Here is a 25,965-nt window from a genome sequence, read left to right on the forward strand (position 1 = left end):
CGTCCATGTCTCCGCTATAAAGACGTCTGCAAACGCGACAGGAAATCGTGTGACATTGATCACAAGTCGTGTGAGTCAATTGCCAGCATTCGCCAGAGCTGGCAGGCAGCCATAAAGACAGGGCTAAATTGTGGCGAGTCGAAGAGACTTAGTAGTTGGCAGGAAAAAAGACAGAGGTGCAAGGGGAGAGCCAACTGTGCAACAGCCCCGACAAACAAATTTCTCTGCAGCACCTGTGGATGAGCCTGTCACTCCAGAATTGGCCTTTATAGCCACTCCAGGCGCTGCTTCACAAACCACTGACCACCTCCAGGCGCGTATCCATTGTCTCTCGAGATAAGGAGGCCCAAAAGAAAGAAAATAGTTGATGCACCTCGATGTACTTCCCTTGCAAATTTATTCCCTTATATTTTTCCCACTGGTTGGTGGCCTATAGAATACACACAGTCGTATAATGGGTACCTCTATCGTTTCTTAGCTCTAAAGAAATAGATTCTGTCCTTGACCCCTCTAGACATCCTCTCTCTCCAGCACTATCCTTAATTAATGCTGGTACCTCTCCTCCTTTCTTTCCTTCCCTACTTTTCCTGAACACCTTGTATCTAGAATAGTTAATACCCAGTCCTGCCCTTTTTTGAGCTAGGTCTCCGTTATTGGCACAACATCATATTTCCACATGGCCTGCCCCTGCAGCTCACCACCTTATTTACCACACTCTGTACATTCACATATTTGCATAGTAAACCTAATTTAGACTTAATTACATTCCTTCTTACTCTGACCCACTTTATACCTTACTATTTCTTACTCTAGTGCTGACTGTCCCTCCCAATTCTTTGTGCACCTTGTTTTTCCTCTCTAATGTTACCTCCTGGTCCCATCCCCCTGCCAAGTTAGTTTCAACCCTCCCGAATAGCAGTAGCAAACCACCCCACAAGGATATTATCAGATGCAACCCGTCCGGCCTGTACAGGTCCCATCTCACCCAGAACCGGTCCCAATGTCCCTGGAATCTAAAGCCCTCCCTCCTGCACCATCTATCCAGCCAAGCTTTATTCTCCAATTTCTATACTCGCTAGCAGTGGCACTGAAAATAATTCGGTGAGTACTATCTTTAAGGTACTGCTTTCTAGTTTCTTTCCTAGCTCCCTAAAATGTACATGCAGGACGTTTTGTTGTTGGCACCGCTGTGGACCACGACCTCTAGCTATTCAAGTGCCCCCTTCCAGTGTGTTCTGTAGCAGCTCAGTGACGTCCTTGACCCTGGTGCCAGGGAAGCAACATACCATCCTGGATTCATGTCTGCAGCCTCAAACACCTGTTTCCCTAACTGTAGAATCACCTGTCACTATTGCTTTCCCAATCTTCCTCTTGTACCCTGTACAGCTGAGCCAGCTGTGGTGCCGTGGACTTGGCTCTGGCTGCACTCCCCAGAGGAACCATCACTGCCACCAGTATTCAGATCTGAATATCGTTTGGAGAGCGAGATGCACTCTGGAGACTTCTGCATTATCTACCTGGTCTTCCTTGACTGCCTGGTGGTCACCCATTCCTTCTCTGAATGGAAACCCTTAAGCTGTGGGGTGACCATATCCAGAAACATGCTGTCCTTGGAACTCTCAACATAGTGACGTCAGCTACTGCTCAAGCTCCAAAACCCAAAGCTCGAGCTGCACTAGCTGACAACACATCCTACACATGTCATTGTCCAAGACACACAAAGAATCCTGGAGTTCCCACATGGAATAGGATGTGCACTCCTTGGGACTGAGATGCCCTGCCATTCCTCTATCTATTGGACTACTGACTGACTTCACAGAAATAAATTTAAGACAAATAAATACAGACTCACCAGTCTCTCACCAATCAGCTGCTTCCCTTTTGCTGAGGTCACTTTATTTTATAGGGAGTTAACTCAAATGCACAGTGGCGCAGTGGTTAGCACCACAGCCTCACAGCTCCAGCGACCCGGGTTCAGTTCTGGGTACTGCCTGTGTGGAGTTTGCGAGTTCTCCCTGTGTCTGCGTGGGTTTTCGCCGGGTACTCCGGTTTCCTCCCACCACCAAAAGACTTGCAGGTTGATAGGTAAATTGGCCATTATAAATTGCCCCTAGTATAGGTAGGTGGTAGGAGAATATAGGGACAGGTGGGGATGTGATGGGAATATGGGATTAGTGTAGGATTAGTATAAATGGGTGGTTGATGGTTGGCACAGACTCGGTGGGCCGAAGGGCCTGTTTCAGTGCTGTATCTCTAAATTAAAAAAAATAAAATAAACTCTTATTACCTACATACCTCAGATTTTAATTTACTGTAAAATTCAGAACGCTTTAGTGTTGCTATCCCTTTATATTTAATTTTAAATTTATCCCTAGATTTGATTTGATTCATTGAACACCGATTTGTAACTATATGATTAAATTATCAAATTGGCTTTAGTTTTATGCTTAATAATTGATATTGTCTTAATTTATAGTTGATTAATTTAATCAATGAGGGTAGTGTATTTTAGTTTAGTTTAGTGATACAGCACTGAAACAGGCCCTTCGGCCCACCGAGTCTGTGCAAAATGTAAGAGTCCATGGGATCCAAGGGTAAGTGAAGTGAAAGTTGGATTTAGACTTGGCTCAGTGGATGAATGCAAAGTGTAATAGTCGACAGATGGTTTTGAGACTGGAAGGCAGTTTCCGATGGGGGTTCCACAGGCTCCATTGAGATAGAAAGATTTGTGGCACAGAAGGAGGCAATCGACCCATCATGTCCATGCCGGTGGAAAAAGAGTTATCTAGTCCAATCCCGCTTTCCAGTTCTTGGTTTGTACCCCTGTTGGTTACGGCACGCCAAGTGCATATCCAAGTGTTTTTTAAATGTGATGAAGGTTTCTGCTTTTGCCACTCTTTCAGGCAGTGAGTTGCAGACTCCCACCACCCCCAGAGTATGAAGTTTCTCCTCAACTCTCTTCTAATCCTTCCACCAATTACTTTAAATCTATGCCCCTGGTTATTGACCTCTCTGCTAATCGAAATAGGTCCTTCCTATTCACTCTATCTAGGCCCCTCATTATTTTATACCTCAATTAAATCTCCCTTCAGCCTCCTCTGTTCCGAAGAAAACTAACCCAGCTAATCCAATCTTTCTCGACAGCTAAAATTCTCCATTCCTGGCAACATCTTAGTAAATCTTTTCTGTAGCCTCTCTCATGTGATCACATCCTTCTGTAATGCGTTGACCAGAACTGTATGCAGTACTCTAGTTGAGGTCTAACTAGTTTTTTATACAGTTCTAGCATTACCTCCTCTTATAGTCTAGGCCTCGGCCAATAAAAGGAAACTATCCTGGCGTACTTTTCTTTATTAGCTCGGGCATGGCATGTAAGAGCAGGGAGGTTATGCTGGAGCTGTCTAAAATACTAGTTAGGCCACAGCTAAAGTACTGTGTACAGTTCTGGTCATCGCATTGCAGGAAAGATGTGATCACACTAGGATGGTACAGAGGAGATTTATGAGGATGTTGCCAAGAGTAGAAAGTTTTAGCAACGAGGCTAGATGGTATAGGCTATGGTTGTTTTCTTTGGAACAGAGGAGGCTGAGTGGAGATTTAATTGATGTGTGTAAAATTATGAGGAGTGTAGGTAGAGTGGACAGGAAATGCCTATTTTCATTAGGGGAGAGGTCAATAATCAGTGGGCATAGATTTAACGTCATTGGCAGAAGGATAACGGGAGAGTTGAGAAATGTTTTCACCCAGAGGATGCAGGTCTGGGTTGCACTGCCTGAAAGGGTGGTAGAGACAGAAACTGATAGCATTTAAAAAAAATACTTGCATTAAAAGCATTTTAAGTGCTGTAACCTACAGGGCTACAGACCAAGCCTTAGGGATAGGCAATAAATGTTGGCCTAGCCAGCGATGCCCACATCCCATGAAGGAATAGAAAAAACAAAAGCTGGAAAGCTGGATTCGACTGGATTGCTCATTTTTGGCTGGCACAGACACGATGGGCCAAATGGCCTCCTTCTGTAAATTTTCTATGTTCTACATTGTAAGTTCTTAGGATTTGTCGGCACAAGCACTTATTGGAACGCAAGAATTTGTGAGACAAGAACAGGTCCGATTACTTTTGATGGAAAGTGTACCCTTATATCATTTTTGGGACAGTATCTACAATTATTATTGTTTTTGACTTTGATCATTGGAGGATGAACAAACAGTTTATATTTAATCCGAAGATAATGAATGTATGAAACGGACTACCAGGGAGATAATGGAGGAGGATAGTCTTAGCAAATTCAAGAGAGATTCACAGATTTCCAATGAAAGATGCGATTGAAAGGTATGAGGTAGAATATAGCAGTTATGTCTTGAATTTTGGGACTGGTGAGCTGGGCCACAGTGGGCTTTTCTGATCCTGTATATCGATAGGTTCCTATGATCTCCAAGTATCTTCACTGTTTTTTTGCTTTATGATATCAGGAGTAGTTTTGCAGGGCTCTCCAGTGTGGCACCTTGCTTAATGCAAGTCCAGGTGGAGACAGAAATGTAACATTATAAAGCCAATTCTGTGACCTACACATCTGTTCTCTGAGGCTCCATGCTGGAATATAAAGTATACTAATAGTATAATTTCAAACTTCTGGTAGATATGTTCTACATAGTATCACTGTTTACTAAGAGCCAAGGAATAGTTGGTGACTAGCTGGTAGTATTAGTTACCATTGGACATTTATGACCAAAATGACAGCAGGTTTACGTCTGACTGCACTGTATTTATCTGAGGTGCACTTTCCTTGCGTTGTTATTTTGTTTCTTTTTCAAGCATTTAAAATCTGAATGTTTCTAGCTATTAATTACCTGCTCTAAACCTTATCTTTTAAGTTTCATAAATTATGTATTGCCTAAAACATTTCTTCATTCCCAGTACTTTTAAGATCAGTTTGAGCTATTGTTTTGGTACTAAAATACCACTCCATTTCTCTAAAATTTAAAGTGTTTGCCACATGAGCATGAACACATTGCGTTATTTATAGTTTTCAGAGTATGCAGTTTGCCATAACATGGCAGCTATTGGATATTATGACCAAATTATGTTATTAGATTCCAATTGACTCCTGGATAATTTATTTTTCACTTGAAGGTAGATTTTGCTTTTACCCTTTCTTTTCTCTCTCTCTCTCTCTCCACCACCCCCCCCCCCCTCACCCCACTCCACCAACTTTTCTTTATTCTAAAATAAATTATATGTCTGCTAAAAGGCATTGCAGTTGTGAGCGCTCTTTGATTTTTTTAGATTAGATTAGAGATACAGCACTGAAACAGGCCCTTCGGCCCACCGAGTCTGTGCCGAACATCAACCACCCATTTATACTAATCCTACACTAATCCCATATTCCTACCAAACATCCCCACCTGTCCCTATATTTCCCTACCACCTACCTATACTAGTGACAATTTATAATGGCCAATTTACCTATCAACCTGCAAGTCTTTTGGCAGGAAACCGGAGCACCCGGAGAAAACCCACGCAGACACAGGGAGAACTTGCAAACTCCACACAGGCTGTACCTGGAATCAAACCCGGGTCCCTGGAGCTGTGAGGCTGCGGTGCTAACTACTGCGCCACTGTGCCGCACTGTTTCTTTTGAAACGCTGTGTGTATAGGTGTAAATGACTAATCAAAGCATTAGTAATGCACTACATCGATTCTTATCAGTTATAAGTGTACACTAGTGCTTCTTGTTCCCTCTCAGAATCATATTCAGAAATAATTCAGGACTGGGATTTTTTTCTAGCCTTCCCCCACCACCCTCACAACCTTTCCCCCATAATAACAATTGAACACCATTGTTGCAATTTTTTATTCAAGCAGTACCTGGAAGGTACAGCTTATTGTAGCCTACCTTGTAGAAGGTACGACACCTTGGACTACCAACTATCCGACCTATAGTAAACTGCACACTAGAATTGATGTCTTTACCTACTTAGGTAAATTAAATAGCAAAACACAAATCAGAGCATGTACAGGTTTAAATTACATCCACATTTGTTTTTAAAATGGTAGGGGATTAAATAGATCGCTTTTTCAGAGATCTCCCACAGGTGCAATGTACTGACCAGTTCCTTGGTGCTGTAAAATTCAATGCCTTTAAAGCACAGGTGATACTTCAGCCTAATTAGTCGAATACTACAGAGCACAAGACCGTGTTCACATATACACAACATTGAAAGTACATTGAGAATTTAACTTCTGGAATTAAACAGAACAACTCATTAGCTGTTCCCAGCCACAGCTGCAATGGCGGTGCTCCAACTGGCTATATTGTTCTGATGAAGGGTCACTGACCTGAAACGTTAACTCTGCTTCTCTCTCCACAGATGCTGCCAGACCTGCTGAGTATTTCCAGCATTTCTTGTTTTTACTACAGTGCTCTGTTAGGGAAAGGAAAATTAGTTGGGGTTCCTGTTTCTGACCGTTATTCAGAAAAACTGTGCATGGGTGGACGTCAGAATATGCCCCACAGTTGAACAACCTGACAGACTCACACATGAATAATAATATACTGGATGAGATATTGGAGGGAAAACAGTGCCCCTGGGACGGTGTCAGTGATGGAGTCAACACATGCAAGAAAGGAAAAACAATCGGAAGAGACAAATCAAAGAGAAAGAAGCTAAAGTTTTAAGTAATAGCAGTGAAAAGGAAACAAGTCAGTCTTTTCATGTTATTTTTGGTGATCGGTTAATGTCTTGAGCTGTACCCTTCAGTTAGGGGGCGTTACATGAAATACGTAAGTTGCTTTCAGAATCCATTCCCCTGGACCAAACTAATAGAAAATACAGCAAAAACTAGATAGCTGTAGGAAAAGGACAGAATTTTTCTATATATTAAAAATTTTTTGTACGTACTCACTTATTATCTAAAGTCATGATTTTTTTGTCATGCTTTCATGTCAATATTTTACATTGAAACTGCCTATCTAAGCATTTAGAATGGAAATTGTGTAAGTAAGCAGCTATCTATAATATAATTGCAGACTCTGGTCAGTGGTTGATGTGGAGCAGGTTTCTGAAATCTCTTTCCTATACTTTGTTGTTGCCTCGTATATTAAAAAAAAATGCATTAAATAACCATGGTGAACCTCATAGGTAATTTACTGTACCCTAAATATAGTCATTTTTATATTGACTAATGCAGTGTTAATGGCACTACCTTGTGACACACCAGATCTTGTGCAATTGGAAGTAACAACAAAAATAAACTTGCCAGTTTTACTAAGGCAGGGAGTCAAAGTAATCCGGTGAAAGCCTTGCCACTAACCTCAGTGAATCTGGCAAGTTTATTTTGGAATTATTGCCGTCTATGAAAGGCCCCCTGCTCAGGAGCCAACTGCACTAGAGCCATATACAAGTGGCTTATAATGTGGGATTTCAACAACTCTTAATGAAACTGTCCATAACCAGCAGCAATGGTTACACTGAAGGCCAGTTCATTACCCAGAGAACATGCACACAGGTTACAATGAGATACAAAACCTTGTACCTTTAAAATACAATGATGCTATTTTCTCCACAATATACATGGTAAACTTTCAAACTTAGCGCAATATCTTTTCTTTCAAAGACATGATGGTATTAATTAGATTCAAGGCAACAAACTCCTTTTTGGTGATTGATCAAAGGCAGAATCTAAACTAAAGAAAAAGCCAGCCAAACACAAAGAACTTCTGCTTATTTAACCCTTGGCTAGTTGTTCTGCCTGCATTATTCTCATTTTAAAAAACCTTTTGAAAGTGCACAAATTCACAATTTCAGATGCCTTGGTACTTTCTGTAATTCTAATTGGAATGTCAGTGGTGTGAGTCTATGGGCGTATCAATAATTTTGGCACTCTGTGCTACCATCATAGTTAAGGTGATAAGTTCCATTTAATGTTAATCAAGGTTTGCTCTCAAACAGTGTAATGTGGACTTAGTGGACAGGTAGCTTTAGAAGTTAAACCGTGGCCCCGTGAAAGTAGGGCTGCAATTGCTTGTCTGTGGTACTGAGCATTCCCAAAATCATTTCTCAAAAACATACAAAATGTGACCTTCAGAAGTTTAGAATTTCTTTCAGAAGCAGACTCGTTAATGACACCAATATTGCGGGTGTATCTGTTTTATTTATGAGGTATCAGACTTTTGATTGGTAAGGCAATGTTAAAGATGTCAAGAATATCAATGTGTTTGTGTAATAGCCTTAAGATTTCATTACCTTTGACCCCTAAACTGCTCCAACTTCCTGATATATTGTGAATAGGCAAATCTTAGAAAAATGGTTAAAATCACACATTTAACTTATATTCTTCAGTAGACAGGAGCAAGTAGAGAACATTTAATCGAGGCATATATTTCAACAACAACAACAACTTCCATTTCTATAGTGGCTTTAAAATGTAGTAAGCCATGTCAAGGTTCTTGTTCAATTAAAAGCAAAATACTGCAGATACTGGAAATCTGAAATAAAAACAAGAAATTTTGGAAATACTCAGCAGGTCTGGCATCATCTGTGGAGAGAGAATCAGAGTTAACGTTTCAGGTCAGTGACCTGATGAAGGGTCACTGACCTGAAACGTTAACTCTGCTTCTCTCTCCACAGATACTGCCAGACCTGCTGAGTATTTCCAGCATTTCTTGTTTTAATTTTTGTTTATTCAACTAGTGTTTCCTTTCCCACCTCCTCTTCCTGGCTCTTTCGACCTGACTGTTCTGTTCCCATTTGCAACAACCGTGCTACAGGAATGTTGCTTAAGTTTCTTAAAAGTTCATGCAGCTGAGCTGTGCAAAAGGTGAGGCAGGCAACTTAATTGCTGAGAGAATATTGATTCCAATAAATTATGTAGGTGAAAAATGTAGCTTTGTTTCTAAATATAGGTATGTTGTAGGTTTGTTCAGTTTGTAAAATAGATTCATTAGCTAAGACTCATTGACTACTATTTAGTATATTTAAAAAAAATTAGTCTAGCCTGCTTTGTTTCTTGGTAAAAGAACAAAGAATTGCTGGAGTTTTTGTATTTTGTTTTTAAGTGTTTGCTCTTTGCCACAATTGTCTCTTCAGGACTGTCACAAATAGGACAGTTTGATTTTCAAGTAAACAGCTTCTTAATCAAACGCTCAGTATTGAACCTGTTGTTAATCTGGGGAAGGGGTTTCATGGAAATGATTTGGAGGGGACTTTTAGCCAACAATCCCCCCTTCTTGTTGGAAGTGTATGATTTGAATTCAGGACTGGACTTTTGTACATCATGTGCTCTCATTGATGTCATTATTTCAGAATAATAGACTGGCATCATTCACTTATGATTTTTCTCTCAAATATTGTAGCTTCTGGCAGTGGTGTTTTTCTACACTTTCTGTGTAATATTTTTTCTTTAAAAAAAGCAATACTGAAGATTAAATAAATTTGGAAATAACAGCTGTTTTATTTACAGTGGCATTTGTGTCTTTGGCTGGATTGACCTATTATTTGTAATGTTTCTAAAATTAATACCCTAACCACACCTATCAATGTACCAATGCCCAAACCACTTCTATCAGCGCTTGTTTCAAAGGAACTTTTAAATTTTATTTTCATGTTGCTCACTTATTTAATTTTTCTTAGAACTAATTTGTTTCTATATGATATATACTGGAGTTGGAAAGCCCCTTTTGAAAAAAGGATTGTGCTGGATTTTCAGACTTTTTTTGTCTTGTTCCAGATTTTGGACCGGAAAAATAATGAGATTGAGGAACTAAAGACATTGTATAGAAACAAGCAAAAGGAAGCAGAGGAGATGAATAAGAAGCTGGAAAAGAGAGGTAATCCACAGTTAAAGTTACAGCTGCTGGCACAACATGATGCTTATTTGCAGCAGCTTCTCTTCTTACACAGGCTGAGTTGGAATATTTTTATACGAATTAAGTGGGATGCAGAGAAGAAGGAAATTTCTTTTAACTAGGCTTTTAAGGTGGGAAGTAATGTAAATAAAAGTCTAATTGAGGGGTTCAGAAAGGGGCTGACTGGCCATATAAGAATGACTGCATAGCGTGGTGTTATCAGCATCCCCCTTTTCCATCCGAATCCTGAATCTATTCAGGGAGGTAGTCTGCTGTGTATTCAAGTGACATAAGCAGTTTTTTAATCATCTGAACCAAAAGATGATTTTTTTCTTCAATTTGAATTACATTCTTATGCCCATTTTTTCTATAATTTAGTATTACTATCTGCCAAGATAGAGCTGTGTTAACCTGACCTGCCATTTTAAAACCACTGCTTGGGTTCCTCCTGTAGGGTGGGGGCAGGTGGAGGGAGTGGTCTAAATTTGCACAATCTGAGGTCACTTACAATCAACTTATTGCAGTGAGTTTCCTAGATTGACAGCTGGCCAGGTTGTAAAATTCACAACAACTTGCAGGAAATGACTGGCTTTCTTTCTCTTCTCATAACACAAGAACACAAGAGCAGAAGTAGACCATTTGGCCCATCAAGCCTGCTCCGCCATTCAATATGATCATGGCTGATCTTGGGCTTCAATTCCACTTTCCTGCCCGCTCCCCATAATTCCTTGATTCCCTGCGAGACCAAAGATCTATCTATCCCAGCATCCACAACCCTTTGGGGTAGAGAATTCCAAAGATTCACAACTCTTTGAGTGAAGTAATTTCTTTTCATCTCAGTCCTGAATGATTGGCCCCTTATCCTGAGACTGTGTCCCCGTGTTCTAGATTCCCTGACCATTGGGAACATTCTCTCAGCTTCTACCCTATCAAGCCCTTTCAGAATCTTGTATGTCTCAATTAGATCGCCTCTCATTCTTCTAAACTCCAGAGAATATGGGCTCAATTTGCTCAGCCTCTCATCATAGGACAACCCCCTCATCCCAGGGATCAATTTAGTAAATCTTCACTGCATTGCCTCCAGTGCAAGTATATCCTTTCTTAAATGTGGAGATCAAAACTGCACTTTTGAAGTGTGATGCTAGATGCAAGTATCATGTTGCAATGTGAATTGAAATCACTCCAGTTACATTTAAGCTGTAATTGTGCATTTTTAAATTTAACTGGTGAGCATTGATCAACAAGCTTCATCCTGTTGATGAGTGATGGCATCCTCAGTAAAAGGTTAAATTTGTAACACAGTTGTTGCAAAATTAACAAAATTGAATCTGTACTGGAGTACTGCCAAATAACAGCTCTATCTCCAAAAATATGATTAAATTAAAAACATCATTTGTTTTCATGTAAACACAATAAACCTTGGTTTTGATCTTTGCACTTTATTACAGGTGAACATGGCACAAAATAAATCAGTATTGTGCTTGTAGTGTAAATGTAGAAATTCCAGGATGAAACTTCCTGGGGATCTGTGGTCTTGACTGTGCATTCAAAAACTTGCATTTTTATAGTATCTTTCACATTTTAAACATCCCAAGGTGTTTCACAAGAGTGTAGAAATTATTAGCTGGCACCATACTGGTGTGGGTTTGTTGCCTGGCTCTGGAGCTCTTGGCATGTTCTTACTGTGGGTGATGAGCACCTTCATATTACACTGGGTCCATGGATAATATTATTTGGAATGGTACCTGGAATGTACCTGCGTCAGACAAATTAAATAGAAGCAAAGTTCTAGCATATGCATCTCCTACTTTTATTTCTTGTGTTATTTCTTCTCAGTACCTCTTTTTGCCGAACAGTACTTACAGCTCATGTGGAGGTGGGAGACAGGATAAGGTTTTGTGGCTGATCTGATACTCACAGAATCCGTACCTTACAGCCAATGTCCCACACTCCTCCATCACCATCCCTGGGTATGTCCTGTCCTACAAGCAGCACAGGCGTACCCGAAGTGGCGACACAGTGGTGTTCAGTCAGGAAGGAGTGGACCTGGAGTCCACAACATTGACTGTGGACCCCATGAAATCTCATGGCATCAGGTCAAACATGGGAAAGGAAGCTTGCTGATTACCACCTATTGCCCTTCATCAGCTGATGAATCATTTCTCCTCCATTTTGTCCACAGAATGTACTTTGGTTGGGTGACTTCAATGTCCATCATCAAGAGTAACTCGGTAGCATCACAGCTGGCTGAGTCCTGAAGAATACATCTGCCAAGTGGTGAGAGAACCAAAAAGAGGGAAAAACACACCTCACCAATCTACCTGTCATAGACAGTATTGTCCATGACAGTATTGGTAGGTGTGACACAGTCCTTGTGAAGAAAAATCCCCTCTTCACACTGAGTACCTCACCAGCCGTTACATAGGCAGAGTGTTTCACTATCCTATGGCTAACCATCTGACGGCCTAACTATCATTACAAGTCAAAAATTGGTTGAGGCTGGGACGTAAATTCAAATCCTCTGAATTGGAGTCTGATGGGTCTAACCTACCTGCCTGCTAGTCTTAGTTTGTTCTCCATTCAATCTCTGGGCGCGTTACAAATGTACCTAGTTATCTGGGACATGAGGAGCGGAGGCTCACATGCTTGATGATGCTGAACCCGCAGAATCAAATTTAGATTAAAAGAATTTTATATTTAAAAAAAGGACTGAAATAAATATAAGTATTTTGATAAGAACTCAATGCATCTTAAAATGCTGCAGTAAGTTTCTGTGTCAAACGCACTCCACTATTCGGTAGTAGGAGGCAGGTTTACACCTATGAATGCCTGACAAAGCAACTTCCAAACCTTAGCCAGGAGGAGCCACATGAAGGCTAAGGACTGGTGGTCACAATAAAATGTGGGAGAGGGGTAAAGCCAAAGGTGATTTTCTCTTGACTGCCATTGTGTAACTCCTGGAGGCATGGACAGAAGGCGAGATTGAAGTGCACCTTGAAGGAATTAGCTACAAAGTAGGGATTAAAACTGAATCATAATTTATATTAAACTTTACATTATTAGTAAAGATGATAAGTGTAACAGAAATACAAATTATACATTTTTATTTATTTATTTATTTAGAGAGACAGCACTGAAACAGGCCCTTCGGCCCACCGAGTCTGTGCCGACCAAGAACCACCCATTTATACTAACCCTACAGTAATCCCATATTCCCTACCACCTACCTACACTAGGGGCGATTTACAATGGCCAATTTACCTATCACCTGCAAGTCTTTGGCAGTGGGAGGAAACTGGAGCACCCGGCGAAAACCCACGCAGTCACAGGGAGAACTTGCAAACTCCGCACAGGCAGTACCCAGAATTGAACCCGGATCCCTGGAGCTGTGAGGCTGCGGTGCTAGCCACTGTGCCGCCCAAATTGTGTCTGCAGAATGTATAAGTGCAGCAGTGCCTCTTATTGCATATCATTATATCATAAGAAATCCTTTCCCTCATTCCTGTGGGTAGTTAGAACCAGTAATGAAGCAGAATCTGGGATAAGAAGCAACACTTCGTTGGTTGTCATGAGTTTTCAGTGAGGAGATTTCACTGTAAAATCAACACAACAAGAAAGTGGTACCAGAGGCAATGATACTGCTACTAAAAGGTCACATCTGTGGCAAATAACTTTCAGCATTGCTTTATCCAGTGTTCTTAATCCTTTATTCATATATTTTGACAGTACAGAGCCTGGTTCGTGAATCACAGGTTATCCGAGAAAGTAAAGACAACCAGATTGCCGAGTTGAAGAAGATGGCTGGGCAGAGTGCTGATTCTTTAAAAAATGATTGGGAAAGAAAGGTAAAACGTTTAAAATATTTGAAGATTTAAGTTGTTTTCCTTGTACTATTCTAATGGCCCACGTGTGTGCAGATTTGTGGATAGAGTTTCCTGGTTCTGTGATTTGAGGGAATAAAACAGAGGCCATGGTAATTTTCAAACAGGTTTCGTTTTGTGAAGTCTATAAGATAGCCTGTGAATTCTAACCTGATATCATATTTCTTTCTTTTGGGCCTCCTTATCTCGAGAGACAATGGATACGCGCCTGGAGGTGGTCAGTGGTTTGTGAAGCAGCGCCTGGAGTGGCTATAAAGGCCAATTCTGGAGTGACAGGCTCTTCCACAGGTGCTGCAGAGAAATTTGTTTGTCGGGGCTGTTGCACAGTTGGCTCTCCCCTTGCGCCTCTGTCTTTTTTCCTGCCAACTACTAAGTCTCTTCGACTCGCCACAATTTAGCCCTGTCTTTATGGCTGCCCGCCAGCTCTGGCGAATGCTGGCAACTGACTCCCACGACTTGTGATCAATGTCACACGATTTCATGTCGCGTTTGCAGATGTCTTTATAGCGGAGACATGGACGGCCGGTGGGTCTGATACCAGTGGCGAGCTCGCTGTACAATGTGTCTTTGGGGATCCTGCCATCTTCCATGCGGCTCACATGGCCAATATTTACACAAGGGGAAAATACAAGTCGAATCTTTAAATTCTGTACATTCATCCCACTGGAATTTTGGGACATCTGAGGATGAAAATTTTAAATTAGAGGTGTTGAGTGACTGGGAGCCAATATAGATCATCGAGTAATGGGTGAGTGGAAGTTGGTACAGGATTGAATATGAGCAGCAGGGTTTGAGTGAACTGTTGCGCAAAGCATTGGAATAGAATGCCAAGGTGGTGAACTGTCTGGTTCAACCTGAACATGGCCAAGAAGGTGGATAGAATTCGTGGCAAAGGTATGGACCATTGCTTTGGTCTTCCCAATGCTTAATGGGAAGAAATTGTGAGACAACGAAAACTGGATGTTGGAGAAGTAGTCTGACTACACAGAGGAAGAGAAGGGGTTGAAAGAGTTAGTGTAGAGATAGAGCTGGTTGTCAACACTCTGCCTGTGGAAGCTGATCACATGTCTTTGGATGATGTTTTGAAGGGAAGGCATGTAGATGAGAAAGAGGAGGAGGTGGGATGCTGAAGATAGATCCTTGAGGGATCTTAGAGGTAATGGTGTGGGGGTGGAAAGAGAATCCATTGTAGGAGATGGCCACGATTGGATAGGTAAGAGTGGAACAAAGCAAAGATAGTCCCAATGAATTGGACAACAGTGGAAAGGGGTTGGAAAAGGATGGGGGTTTTTTGGCCAACCGTGCCAAAGGCTGCTGAGAGGATGAGAGGAGGAATGATTTGCTAAGGTCTCAGTCACAGAGGATGCCATCTATGACTTTGGTTAAGGCTGTTCAAGTACTATGGCAAAGGCAGAAACTTGATTAGAGAAATTCAAGCATGGAGTTGTGGGAAAGATGGCCACAGCTTAGTAGGTGACAGCAAATTCAAATACTTTGGAATTGAAAGGATGGAGATGGGGTGATTGATTGCAAGGTCAGAGGGGTCAAAACTGGGATTTATGAGCAAGGGAATGATGGCATTGGTTTTAAAAGAGAGAGATAAGATGGTACCTGAGAAGGGTGAACCATTTACAATGTCAGTTAGCATGGAGGCAAAAAAGTGCAGGCGGGTAGTCAGAGTTAGAATAGGATCAGTGGAGTGGGAGATGGGTGTCATGGACAAGATAAACTTGGAGAGGGTATGAAGGAAGTTGTGAGAGAAACCAGAGAAAGATGTGGGTTCAGAGCTAGGTCTCAATCTTGGTGACAAGAAATCAGTGAACTCCTCTCAGTTGTACGGCAGGAGAGAGAGAGAGGTTTAAGGAAAAAAGGAAGCTGGGTGTTATCTTTGTTCTTCAGGATGATCCTGGAGTAGTGGTTAGTTTTGCTAGTAGGAAATTGTACGCCACTAGCCTGGGACCCTTGGACTTGAGGGAGGGAAATCAGGGGCCATATCTGTGGAAGGATGAGAATATGAGAGGAAAGGTATTATGGGGATCACAGGCATCATAGATAGTAGCAATGGAATGGTTTGAGCAGGTTGGATTATATGTTTTTCATTCACTAGCTATTTCTGGGATCTTGTGCATAAACTGGTTGGGGCCTTTGCTTACATAACAACAGTGACTGCATTTCAAAATTAATCCATACGATTGCAAATTGATTGAGATATCCAAAAGATATGATGAGATGCTAAATAAATGTAGGCTTGTTTCTTTTTTCCTTACTCTATCCGTGGTCCCTGCTACAAATTTCCACTCTGCATTAAACTTTGCTCAGGTTAACTGTCACTGGTCTCTCCTATAAGCAGATCCTGTGTCCCTTACTACCTACATTACTGCATGACCCGGAGTCAACACTGAAACCCCTCATGATGTGAACTTCATGCTGCATTTGTCTTACCACCCAGAGGCAAAATGCTAAATATTCTGGTGAGATGAGGCCAATTGTAAACCAACAAGTGTGTTTATTTTACATGTAAATGTAAGAAAATTGGCTGAGTTCCTATATAAGTGCATCCTCTAACTTGCCTGATTGTCTGGTATTTGCTGTGGCTAGATGCTCTAAGTACGCCCAGGCACAGATCTTGCAACATCTTCCCTTGTGTGCCAAAGCTTTTTGGAATAATTTCTATGCATCATGCACAGGAATAAGGCTGAAGTCAGTTTCATTATTGTCATGCAGACCCCCACCTGCCAAGAATGAGGCATATTAATTTTGTCATATTAACATTGATTTTAAACTGTTGCTGGAGTGAAGAAAGGACTTGTTGAAGAGAGCACCAGACACTGGGCTGGAAAAGCATTTGCATACTAAGAGATGCTGCTTATGGAGACAAAGGACTATTCCCTGCTCCAATTAATCCAAATGAATTTTGATCACCCGACATTGAAGGTGTAACGAAGCACATTCCAGGATGACTGCTAAGGTGGCAGAATCCACAAACAGAAGTGGTCAAACTAGCTAGTCACTTGACTAACCTGCTGGGCAACCTGGGATTTTTTGAATTGTGCCACCGAGAAAGAGGCAGAAGGCAATTGAAACTGGAACCTGAAACAAGAAAGTCTTTCTCTCTTGCTATCTCCCCAAGTCACCGGACCCACGGAAGACATGTAAACTTCAAGAGAGAAAAGACTCCGACCTCAAAACAAGTTGAAGCATGCACTGGGCACCAACGAATTGCAAGTCTGACTGGCAACCAAAGACTTCACAGCAAGTCTCAAACTTTTCCCCTTTATTCTTTTCTGTCTCTATCTGCGTGTGTGTTTATCACGTATGCATGCTCACATGGTCGCATCACATATTAGTAGTCGTTAACTGGATTAGAGTTTAAGATTAATAAACTTCCACCTTTCTTGTTTCAATCCAAGGAAACCTGTTTGATTTCTTTGCCTTACAATTGGAGCAGTGAAGAAGGATTCACTGGAGGGGAGCTAAAAACAGTGTTTTAAAATTAAACCCTGTTATGGTTGAACCAGGCAAAGGCTGAGAGGGAACCCCTAGACCCCTCTCACCTGGCCATAACAGAAATTTGGGGGCTAGCGTCCAAGGTTTTACCCACAGACAAATGAGAAATTGGAAGTGGAAAGCCAAATTTTTCCTAATCAAAGAGAAAAGATTTTAATACAGGTTTTCTTGTGGTTGTGTGTGCTAGAATACTAATATGTCTGCGACTGAAGCTAGTAGCTCCCCAAGCCAGGGTGAAGGAACTTGGGATAAGTTAAAAGCACTGTCTGTGAAGGAGTTGAGGAAAATGACTGAGCAGTGTGGGATCACTGTACGTTGCAAGGCTAGGAAATCTGAACTCCTAAGACTAGTGGCCAACCATTTTTCCCTTGAATCTGAAGAAGCGGAAGCAGGGTTAGAAGTAGACTCTGACAGGGTACTGCTAGCAAAGATACAATTGGAACAGAGGAAACTGGAATTAGAAGACAAGGAAAGAGGCAGAGAGGAGAAAGAAAGAGAAAGAACCTTTCAGAAAGAATGCAAAGAAAGAGAGCTGAGGTGGCTTCAGTTAACTAGGGGGCGACAGAGTAACCCCAGTGAAAGCATGGCCAGTATGGAGGAGTGTAATTCAGGGCTGGGTACAGAATTGTTAAAACTCTCCCAACTGATCCCAAAATTCAATGAGAGAGTTGTGGAAGCGTTTTTTGTGTCTTTTGAAAAACTGGCAAGGCAATTAAAATGGCCAGCTGAGGCTTGGACTCTGCTATTACAGAGTAAATTAATAGGAAAAACCCATGAGGTTTATTCCATGTTGCCAGATGAGAGTTCATCAAATTATGAACTGACAAAAAAAAATGCTATCCTCGGGACATATGAGTTAGTTTTGGAAGCCTGTCGCCAAAAGTTTAGAACCCTCAAGAAGCAAGCTGATCAAACTTACCTGGAGTTTGAGAAAAATAAGCAGCTGGCTTTTGATCAGTGGCTGAGGGCTCTTAAAGTACAGCTCAGCTATGAGAATCTCAGAGATATAATTTTATTAGAGGAATTTAAAAACTCTCTCCCGCTCTCCATAAAGACAGATGTGGAGGAACAAAAGGCTCATAAAGTCTGACTGGCTGTTGAGTTTGCTCTCATTTATAAGTCAGTTTCCCAGGAGAAAACCTTTCCTAATCACCCCCACAAATCCAAAAAGGACAGAGAGTGGGAAGGTGATAGAAGCCCAAGCAGTCCTGGGAGCGGAAGAAAAGCAGGAGACACAGGGGGCCCTCCACCAGCCAAAAAGGAAGGTGCTATAAGTAGGAGTGAGACCCGGAGACCTGTATGCTTCCATTGTAATAAAGCAGGGCATTTAAGAGCTGACTGCTGGAAACTAAAAGGAGAACCTTTAGGGTTAATCAGGGCAACCCGCTCAGTGAAGAAGGGACCCTGATGGAAAGCGCAGCAGAACAAGCTGTGGCTTTAACTACAGTCAGAGTGAGACCCAGGAAGTCTACCACTGCAAGTGCAGGAAAATGTAATAGGATTCCTGAAGGTTGTCAGGGTTTTGTGTCTGAAGGGAGAGTAACCCCATACTCCTCGAGTGGGGCCAGCAAGCCCATAGTAATTCTCGGGGACACAGGGGCCACTAGATCCCTTTTACTGGGAAAAGGCCTGACCTTTTCCCCAGAGAGTGCAACAAACTCCAGAATGGCGGTGAATGGTATGGTGTATGCTTGTACCTTTACACCGGGTGCTCTTGGAGTGCAACCTAGTTTCAGGATGGGTGACCTTAGGGATTGTCCCTAGTTTGCCTGTGGACGGTGTTGACCTGCTCCTAGGTAATGATCTGGCGGGGATGAAGGTGGTAGCAACCCCAGAAGTGAAAGAGAGACCACAGGAGGTCAGAGAGACAGGGCAGTGGAAGGAGACTGTCCTCTGCAGTTTCCCTGAGTGTGTAATGAGTGAGGCCATGATCAAACCAGCTCCCCCAGAGGAGAATGAATTGGCACTGCAGGCAGATGACCATGAGGTCTGTCTATCTGAGACTTTCTTTGGAACGTTAGAAGACCCAGGGAATGAATTAAATTGATCTTCCCTAGCTGATGCTCAGTGAGCTGACCCAGTATTGAGAGAGTTAGCACAGGCTGCCCAATCTGAAATTGAAGCAAAGGGAGTCCCTGATTGCTACTATTTAAAGAATGAGGTACTGATGAGGAAATGGAGTTCTCCTCACAGACATGAGAGCAAGGAGTGGACGGTGGTTCACCAGTTAGCGGTGCCACAGAGGTACCAGAGAGAAATAGTAGGAATGGCCCATGAGATTGCAGTGGCTGTACATGTCAGTATACGAAAAACCAAAGCCCGCATAAGACAGCACTCCACAAAGTACTGCAGGAGTTGCCACATGTGGCAAATTGAGGGAAAACCCCAACCTATGGTGAAATTTGCACCCCTAAGTCCTGTATCAGTGTTTGGAGGACCCTCCAGCAGAGGGCTGGTGAACTGTAAGGGACCCCTGCTGAGAACAAAAGGGGACAGGCACAAGGCTGGCAACAGGTTAGAAAGGAACGGGGGAAAAAGGGACCAAGAGGGCAGGTTAAAGGAAGTCCAGGAGAAATCCCAAATGGAAACCCCGACTGACCGGTTGGCCAACCCTGAAATATTTGAAATGTTAGAACCCACATCCTCCTATGTAAATGCAGACACTGGAAGCACCCCACCAGAGTTGCAAACAGTATTTACAGGCACCTGCAGAGACAAAGAAAGTCCTTGAAGGCACAGAAACCGTGAGGTCATCGAAGTGCCGCAGGGGAGTGCAGCAAAATCTAGACAAATACCTGCAAGCAGGAGTGTCCCAGGGGGCAAAGAGAAGATGAGATTAGCAAAGAATCCCCCCCCCCCCCCCACAACAGTCAGGAAAAAAGGGAAGCAGCCATCCTCTGAGGTGAAAAGCCATTGCATGACTCATCAAGGCACTGAAAGAAGTTCCGAGTAGAACTGCCCACTGCCACCATCCCTGAACAGAACTCCAACCTCGGGCTAACTAAACCTAACTTCTGCCCCCCCACCACCTCTCCTCACCTCCCCCCCCCCCCGCCCCACCGGCAGACCTCAACAAGAACAAAGTTCCCTTAGGCAGTCATGGAAATGTACAAACTGAAAAAACTGCCCCAAAACCCACATGTCTACTGGGATGCCTGAAAGGGCCCTTTAAAGCAGCATGGCTACCAAAAGACAGGCTGTAACCATTGTTAGGGCTTTGAATGAATGAGAAATATGCATGTGCGTGTTCCTCTTCTTATCTTCTCCCTATGAACCCCAGCTATTCACCATATATATTAATGATTTAGATGAGGGAACTAAATGTAATATCGCCAAATTTGCAAATGACACAAAACTGGGTAGGAGGGTGAGTTGTAAGGAGGATGCAGAGAGGCTTCAGGGTGATTTGGACAAGTTGAGTAAGTGGGCTAATGCATGGCAGATGCAGTATAATGTGGATAAATGTGAGGTTATCCACTTTGGTAGCAAAAACAGGAAGGCAGATTATTATCTGAACGGCGATAAACTGAGAGAGGGGAATATGCAACGAGACCTGGGATGTTCTCATACACCAGTCGCTGAAGGTGAGCATGCAGGTGCAACAGGCGGTAAAACAGGCATGGCCTTCATAGCGAGATTTCAAGTACAGGAGCAGGGATGTCTTGCTGCAATTATACAGGGCCTTGGTGAGGCCACACCTGGAATATTTTGTGCAGTTTTGGACTCCTTATCTGAGGAAGGATGCTCTTGCTATAGAGGGAGTGCAGCGAAGGTTTACCAGACTGATTCCTGGGATGGCAGGATTGACGTTTGAGGAGAGGTTGAGTTGAGGGGGGGGATTTCAGAGAAATCGATAAAATTCTAACAGGACTTGATGGGGTAGATGCAGGAAGCATGTTCCCGATGGTGGGGAAGTCCAGAACCAGGAGTCATAGTCTAAGGATAAGGGATAAACCTTTCAGGACTGAGATGAGGAGAAATTACTTCACCCAGAGAGTGGTGAGCCTGTGGAATTTGCAGTTGAGGCCAAAACATTGTATGTTTTCAAGAAGGAGTTAGAGTATAGCTCTTGGGGCGGAAGGGATCAAAGGATTTGGGGAGAAAGTAGGAACAGGTTACTGAGTTGGATGATCAGCCATGATCATTATGAATGGCGGAGCAGGCTCGATGGGCCGAATGGCGTACTCCTCCTATTTTCTGTGTTTCTATGACCCCGCCCCACCTGCCAAGAATGAGGCATATTAATTTTGTCATATTAACATTGATTTTAAACTGTTGCTGGAGTGAAGAAAGGACCTGTTAAAAAAAAAAATCACTAGACACTTGGCTGGAAAAACGTTTGCATACTAAGAGATGCTGCTTATGGAGACAAAAGACTATTCCCTGCTCCAGTTAATCTAAATGGATTTTGATGACCAGACATTGAAGGTGTAACGAAGCACATTCCAGGATGACTGCTAAAATGGCAGAATTCACAAACAGAAGTGGTCAAACCAGCTAGTCACTTGACAAACGTGCTGGGCAACCTGGGGTTTTTTGAATTGTGCCACAGAGAAAGAGGCAGAAGGCAATTGAAACTGGAACCTGGAACAAGGAAGCCTTTCCCTCTCTTTCTCGCTTTCTCCCCATCCATCGAACCTACAGAAGACCCATAAACCTCAAGAGAGAAAAGACTCCGACCTCGAAACAAGTTGAAGCTTGCACTGGGCACCAACGAATTGCAAGTCTGATGGCAACCCAAAGACTTCACAGAAAACTGAAAGGACAGTAAAATAGAAACCCATCTATTGCCTCAAACTTTTCCCCTTTATTCTTTTCTACTTTTCTGTCTCTATCTGCGTGTGTGTTTATCGCGTATGCATGCTCACGTGGTCGCATCGCATATTAGTAGTCGTTAACTGGATTAGAGTTTAAGATTAATATTCTTCTATCTTTCTTGTTTAAATCTAAGGAAACCTGTTCTTTGCCTTACAATTGGAGCAGTGAAAAAGGATTCACTGAAGGGGAGCTAAAAAACAGTGTTTTAAAATTAAACCCTGTTATGGTTGAACCAGGCAAAGGCTGAGAAAAAACCCCTAGACCCTTCCCCTCTCACCTGATCGTAACATTATGCATAATACTTGGCGCAGGTGTCTTTCAAGATATAAATTCACACATGTAAAATTTCTTTCAATTTGGGTCAATGTAATACTTCAGAAGCAGGCTTTTAAGAATATTTTAAATGTTGACTGCATTGCATTGTAGGATGGTGACAGAAATACCCGTATGTAAATGTAACTATTGTAATCTCTCAAAGATGCTCACCGTGTTGATCTTCAGATGAACTTAATGCCTAGCAAGCTTCAGCAGACTTGTAAAATACACCAGTCAGTAACTTCATCAGTTTATTGTGTTGCTGGTAGACCACTGACATGTTGAGATCTGTCTGTGTGGTCACATCTATCCTCAGATAATTATAGGTTATTCTGTGCATTATTTGTCCAATATTAGTTTGGGGACAGTAACAAAACAGAGGCTGTTTTTGTTTGCTGCTAAAGATCACAATCCATTTCACCGAATATCCACTTTCAGATGCCAACAATCAATTCCCTATTAAGACATGTTTTTAATTTTTAAATGCAGTTACACAATGTTGTGGCAGAACTGGAGCAAGAGAAGTTTGAACTACAGAAGAAACACACGGAGAATATTCAGGAACTCCTCACTGACACCAATTCACGCCTCAGCAAAATGGAGACAGAATATGCTGCTCAGACTAAGGCCACTGTAAGTGTCCAGGCTTTTTAAAATCTTAAATAACTTAGCAATGTTCCATTAATAGTCAATGTTATGACATCAGTGAACCTGTTAACATTAAAAACCAGAGAAATGAACTCCCCAGACCAATTTAAAGTAGTACACAAGATTTCACGTTTTAAGACTTTTACAATACCAACTAAACTAAAAATCAACATTAATTCGTCAGTACTTTGCAAGTAGCTAATATACTAAATTAGAGAGAAAGGTATTTCCCTTTCACTTATTAAAACAATTGAAAACCCCACACCACATTTATATGTTACACAGTGTCCTCATTGAAATGATTTTTTTGCAGTTAAGTATCCCAAACTCCTCCCAGTTGCAATGGGTTGGATCTCTCAGTCCTTCTCAAAGTCGGTGTCCTCTTTGCTCACTTCTTCCGAGAACTTTCGGCCTGGACTTCCATGAATAAGGCGATCTCTGGTGACCCCATTGGTCTTTTTTCCTCTGCAAATCTCAGCTTTCGAATTGGGTTCAAGTCATGGCAGGCTTTCGTATCAGTGTTCTGATAGATGTTTTCTCTCTCTCTCTCTTCTGAGGCTGCCACTGCTGGTCTTTGGGCCTTTCATGTAGCCTCCAGACTTCTGAAAGCCTGTCAGCTTTATCCAGAATCAAAAGTCAATCGTCATTCTCCTTTTACAGTATTCCGAGTCCATAAGTCTGGCCACAGCAGAATCACCCAGGCCGTCCTTTGTTTCCCGGTGTTAGGATCTTCCACTCACATTTGAGGCCCTGGCTCCCTCTTTACGATCTGAGAATCTGGAGAACAAAACCCCTTGTCTGTCAGGTGTTACAACCTTGTACTCTGCTTTCAAAAGGGTCTTTGATCTGCGTTCCTTGTTTGCATGGTAACTAAGATCCCTGGCTTGTTTCTGGCCAAACTTGTTGTGAGGTCGCTGCATTAAAGATCACAGTTTTTAATACATAATCATACTAAAAAGACCAGCATTTGTAACAGTCAGTACATATAATATGTAAAAAAAAATTGCCAGGATTCAATTCAAACAGGCTGCTTCTTGATAAACTTGCAGCAATAAGGTAACAGTTCTAAAATTTCCTGTGCAAATGCATCAGCACTATAAAGTTCATTGCGATTTAACACTGGGCCTGCAGCACAGAGAACTTCAAAATAAATTGAAGTGGTATGCTTTCCTGTACATCATGGATGTTAGGAGTCCCAGGTATGGGCTCAAAGTCTGAACGTGTGTCAACCCAGGGGCTCCATAAACCTGTTTTTAAAAATGTAATGGAATTCAGTTTATTCATTAACAAAAACTTAGAATTGTATAGTGCACTTGTAGGAAAATCACTCAAGCTGCTTAACAATGAGGAGAAATTAAGGAGGGGACCAGGTGAAATTATGGAATCATAGAATCATAGAAAGTTCATGGCACAGAAAGAGGCCACTTGACCAATTATGCCTGCGTCAGTCGAGAAACAAACCACTCAGTCTACGCACACCTTTAATCGCACCTTCCAGCATTTGGTCCGTAGCCCTGCAGGTTACGGCACTTGAGATGCATATCCAGACACTTTTTAAATGAGTTGAGGGTTTCTGCCTCTACTACCCTTTCAGGCAGTGAGTTCCAGACCTCGACAACCCTCTGGGTGAAAAACTATTTCCTCATCTCCCCTCTAATCATTCTACCCATCACTTTAAATCTATGCCCCCTAGTCACAGACCTCTCTGCTAAGGTAAATAGGCCTTTCACCTCCACTTTATCCAGGCCCCTCAGAATTTTGTACATTTCAATCAGATCTCCCCTCAGCCGTCTCTGTTCCAAGAAGAACAACTCCAGCCTATCCAATCTTTCCTCTAGCTGCATTTTTCCAGTCCCTGCAACATCCTCATAAATCTCCTCTGTACCCTCACTAGTGCAATTACATCCTTTCTGTAATAAGGTGACCAGAACTGCACGCAGGACTTAAGTTGTGGCCTATCAATGATTTATACAGTTCCAGCATAACCTCACTGCTCTTATATTCTATACCTCGGCTAATAAAGGAAAGGATTCCATATGCCTTCTTAACCACCTTATCGACCTGTCCCACTACCTTCAGGGATCTGTGGACATTCACTCCAAGGTCCCTCACTTCCTCTACACCTTTCAGTATTCTCCCATGAATCGTGTATTCCTTTGCCTTGTTTGACCTCCCCAAATGCATCACCTCACACTTTGTCGGGTTGAATTCCATTTGCTACTTTTCTGCCTACCTGACCAGTCCATCGTTATTTTCCTGCAGTCTACAGCTATCCTCCTCGCTGTCTATCACATGGCCAATCTTTGTCATCTGCAAACTTCTTGATCGTGCCCCCAAAATGTACGTCCAAATCGTTAATATATACCACAAAAAGCAGGGGACCCGGTTCTGAGTCCTGTGGAATGCCATTGGAAACAGCCCTCCAGACACAAAAACACCCGTCAACAATTACCATTTGTTTCCTGCCACTGAGCCAATTTTGTATCCACTTTGCTGCATTTCCCTGATCCCATGGGACCTTGTCAAAAGCCTTGCTAAAATCCATGTAGACCACATCAACTGCACTACCCTTATCTATCTTCCTTTTTACTTCGTCAAAACATTTGATCAAGTTGGTCAGACAAGATCTTCCCTTAACAAATCCATGCTGACTATCTTTGATTAATCTGTGCCTTTCTAACTGACAGTTTATCCTGTCTGTCGGAATTGATTCCAATAATTTGCCCACTACTGAGGTTAGACTGTCTGGCCTATAATTATCCACTCTATCCCTCGCTCCCTTTTTAAACAAAGGTACAATGTTAGCAGCTCTCCAATCCTCCGGCACCACACCTGTATCCAGTGAGAACTGGAAAATGATGGTCAGACCTTCCACTATTTCCTCTTGCCCCTTTCAATAGCCTAGGATACATTTCATCCGGCCCTGGTGATTTATCAACTTTCAAGGATGC

At 42.2% G+C, this 25,965-nt stretch overlaps 1 protein-coding gene across 6 annotated transcripts in view; it reads left to right on the forward strand.

The window, feature by feature from the left end:
• The window catches only part of cep112 (centrosomal protein 112), a 669,222-nt gene that overhangs the window by 269,641 nt on the left and 373,616 nt on the right, over nucleotides 1-25,965 (forward strand). For all 6 annotated transcript variants that reach the window (XM_068058509.1, XM_068058505.1, XM_068058504.1 and 3 more), the window contains 3 exons: nucleotides 9,728-9,827; nucleotides 13,572-13,690; nucleotides 22,856-22,999. In XM_068058509.1, the coding sequence (XP_067914610.1) occupies nucleotides 9,728-9,827; nucleotides 13,572-13,690; nucleotides 22,856-22,999 (363 nt within the window). The remainder of the gene's footprint in view (nucleotides 1-9,727; nucleotides 9,828-13,571; nucleotides 13,691-22,855; nucleotides 23,000-25,965) is intronic.

Source organism: Heterodontus francisci, chromosome 26, assembly GCF_036365525.1.
Source record: "Heterodontus francisci isolate sHetFra1 chromosome 26, sHetFra1.hap1, whole genome shotgun sequence".
NCBI classification, from domain to species: Eukaryota; Metazoa; Chordata; class Chondrichthyes; order Heterodontiformes; family Heterodontidae; genus Heterodontus; species Heterodontus francisci.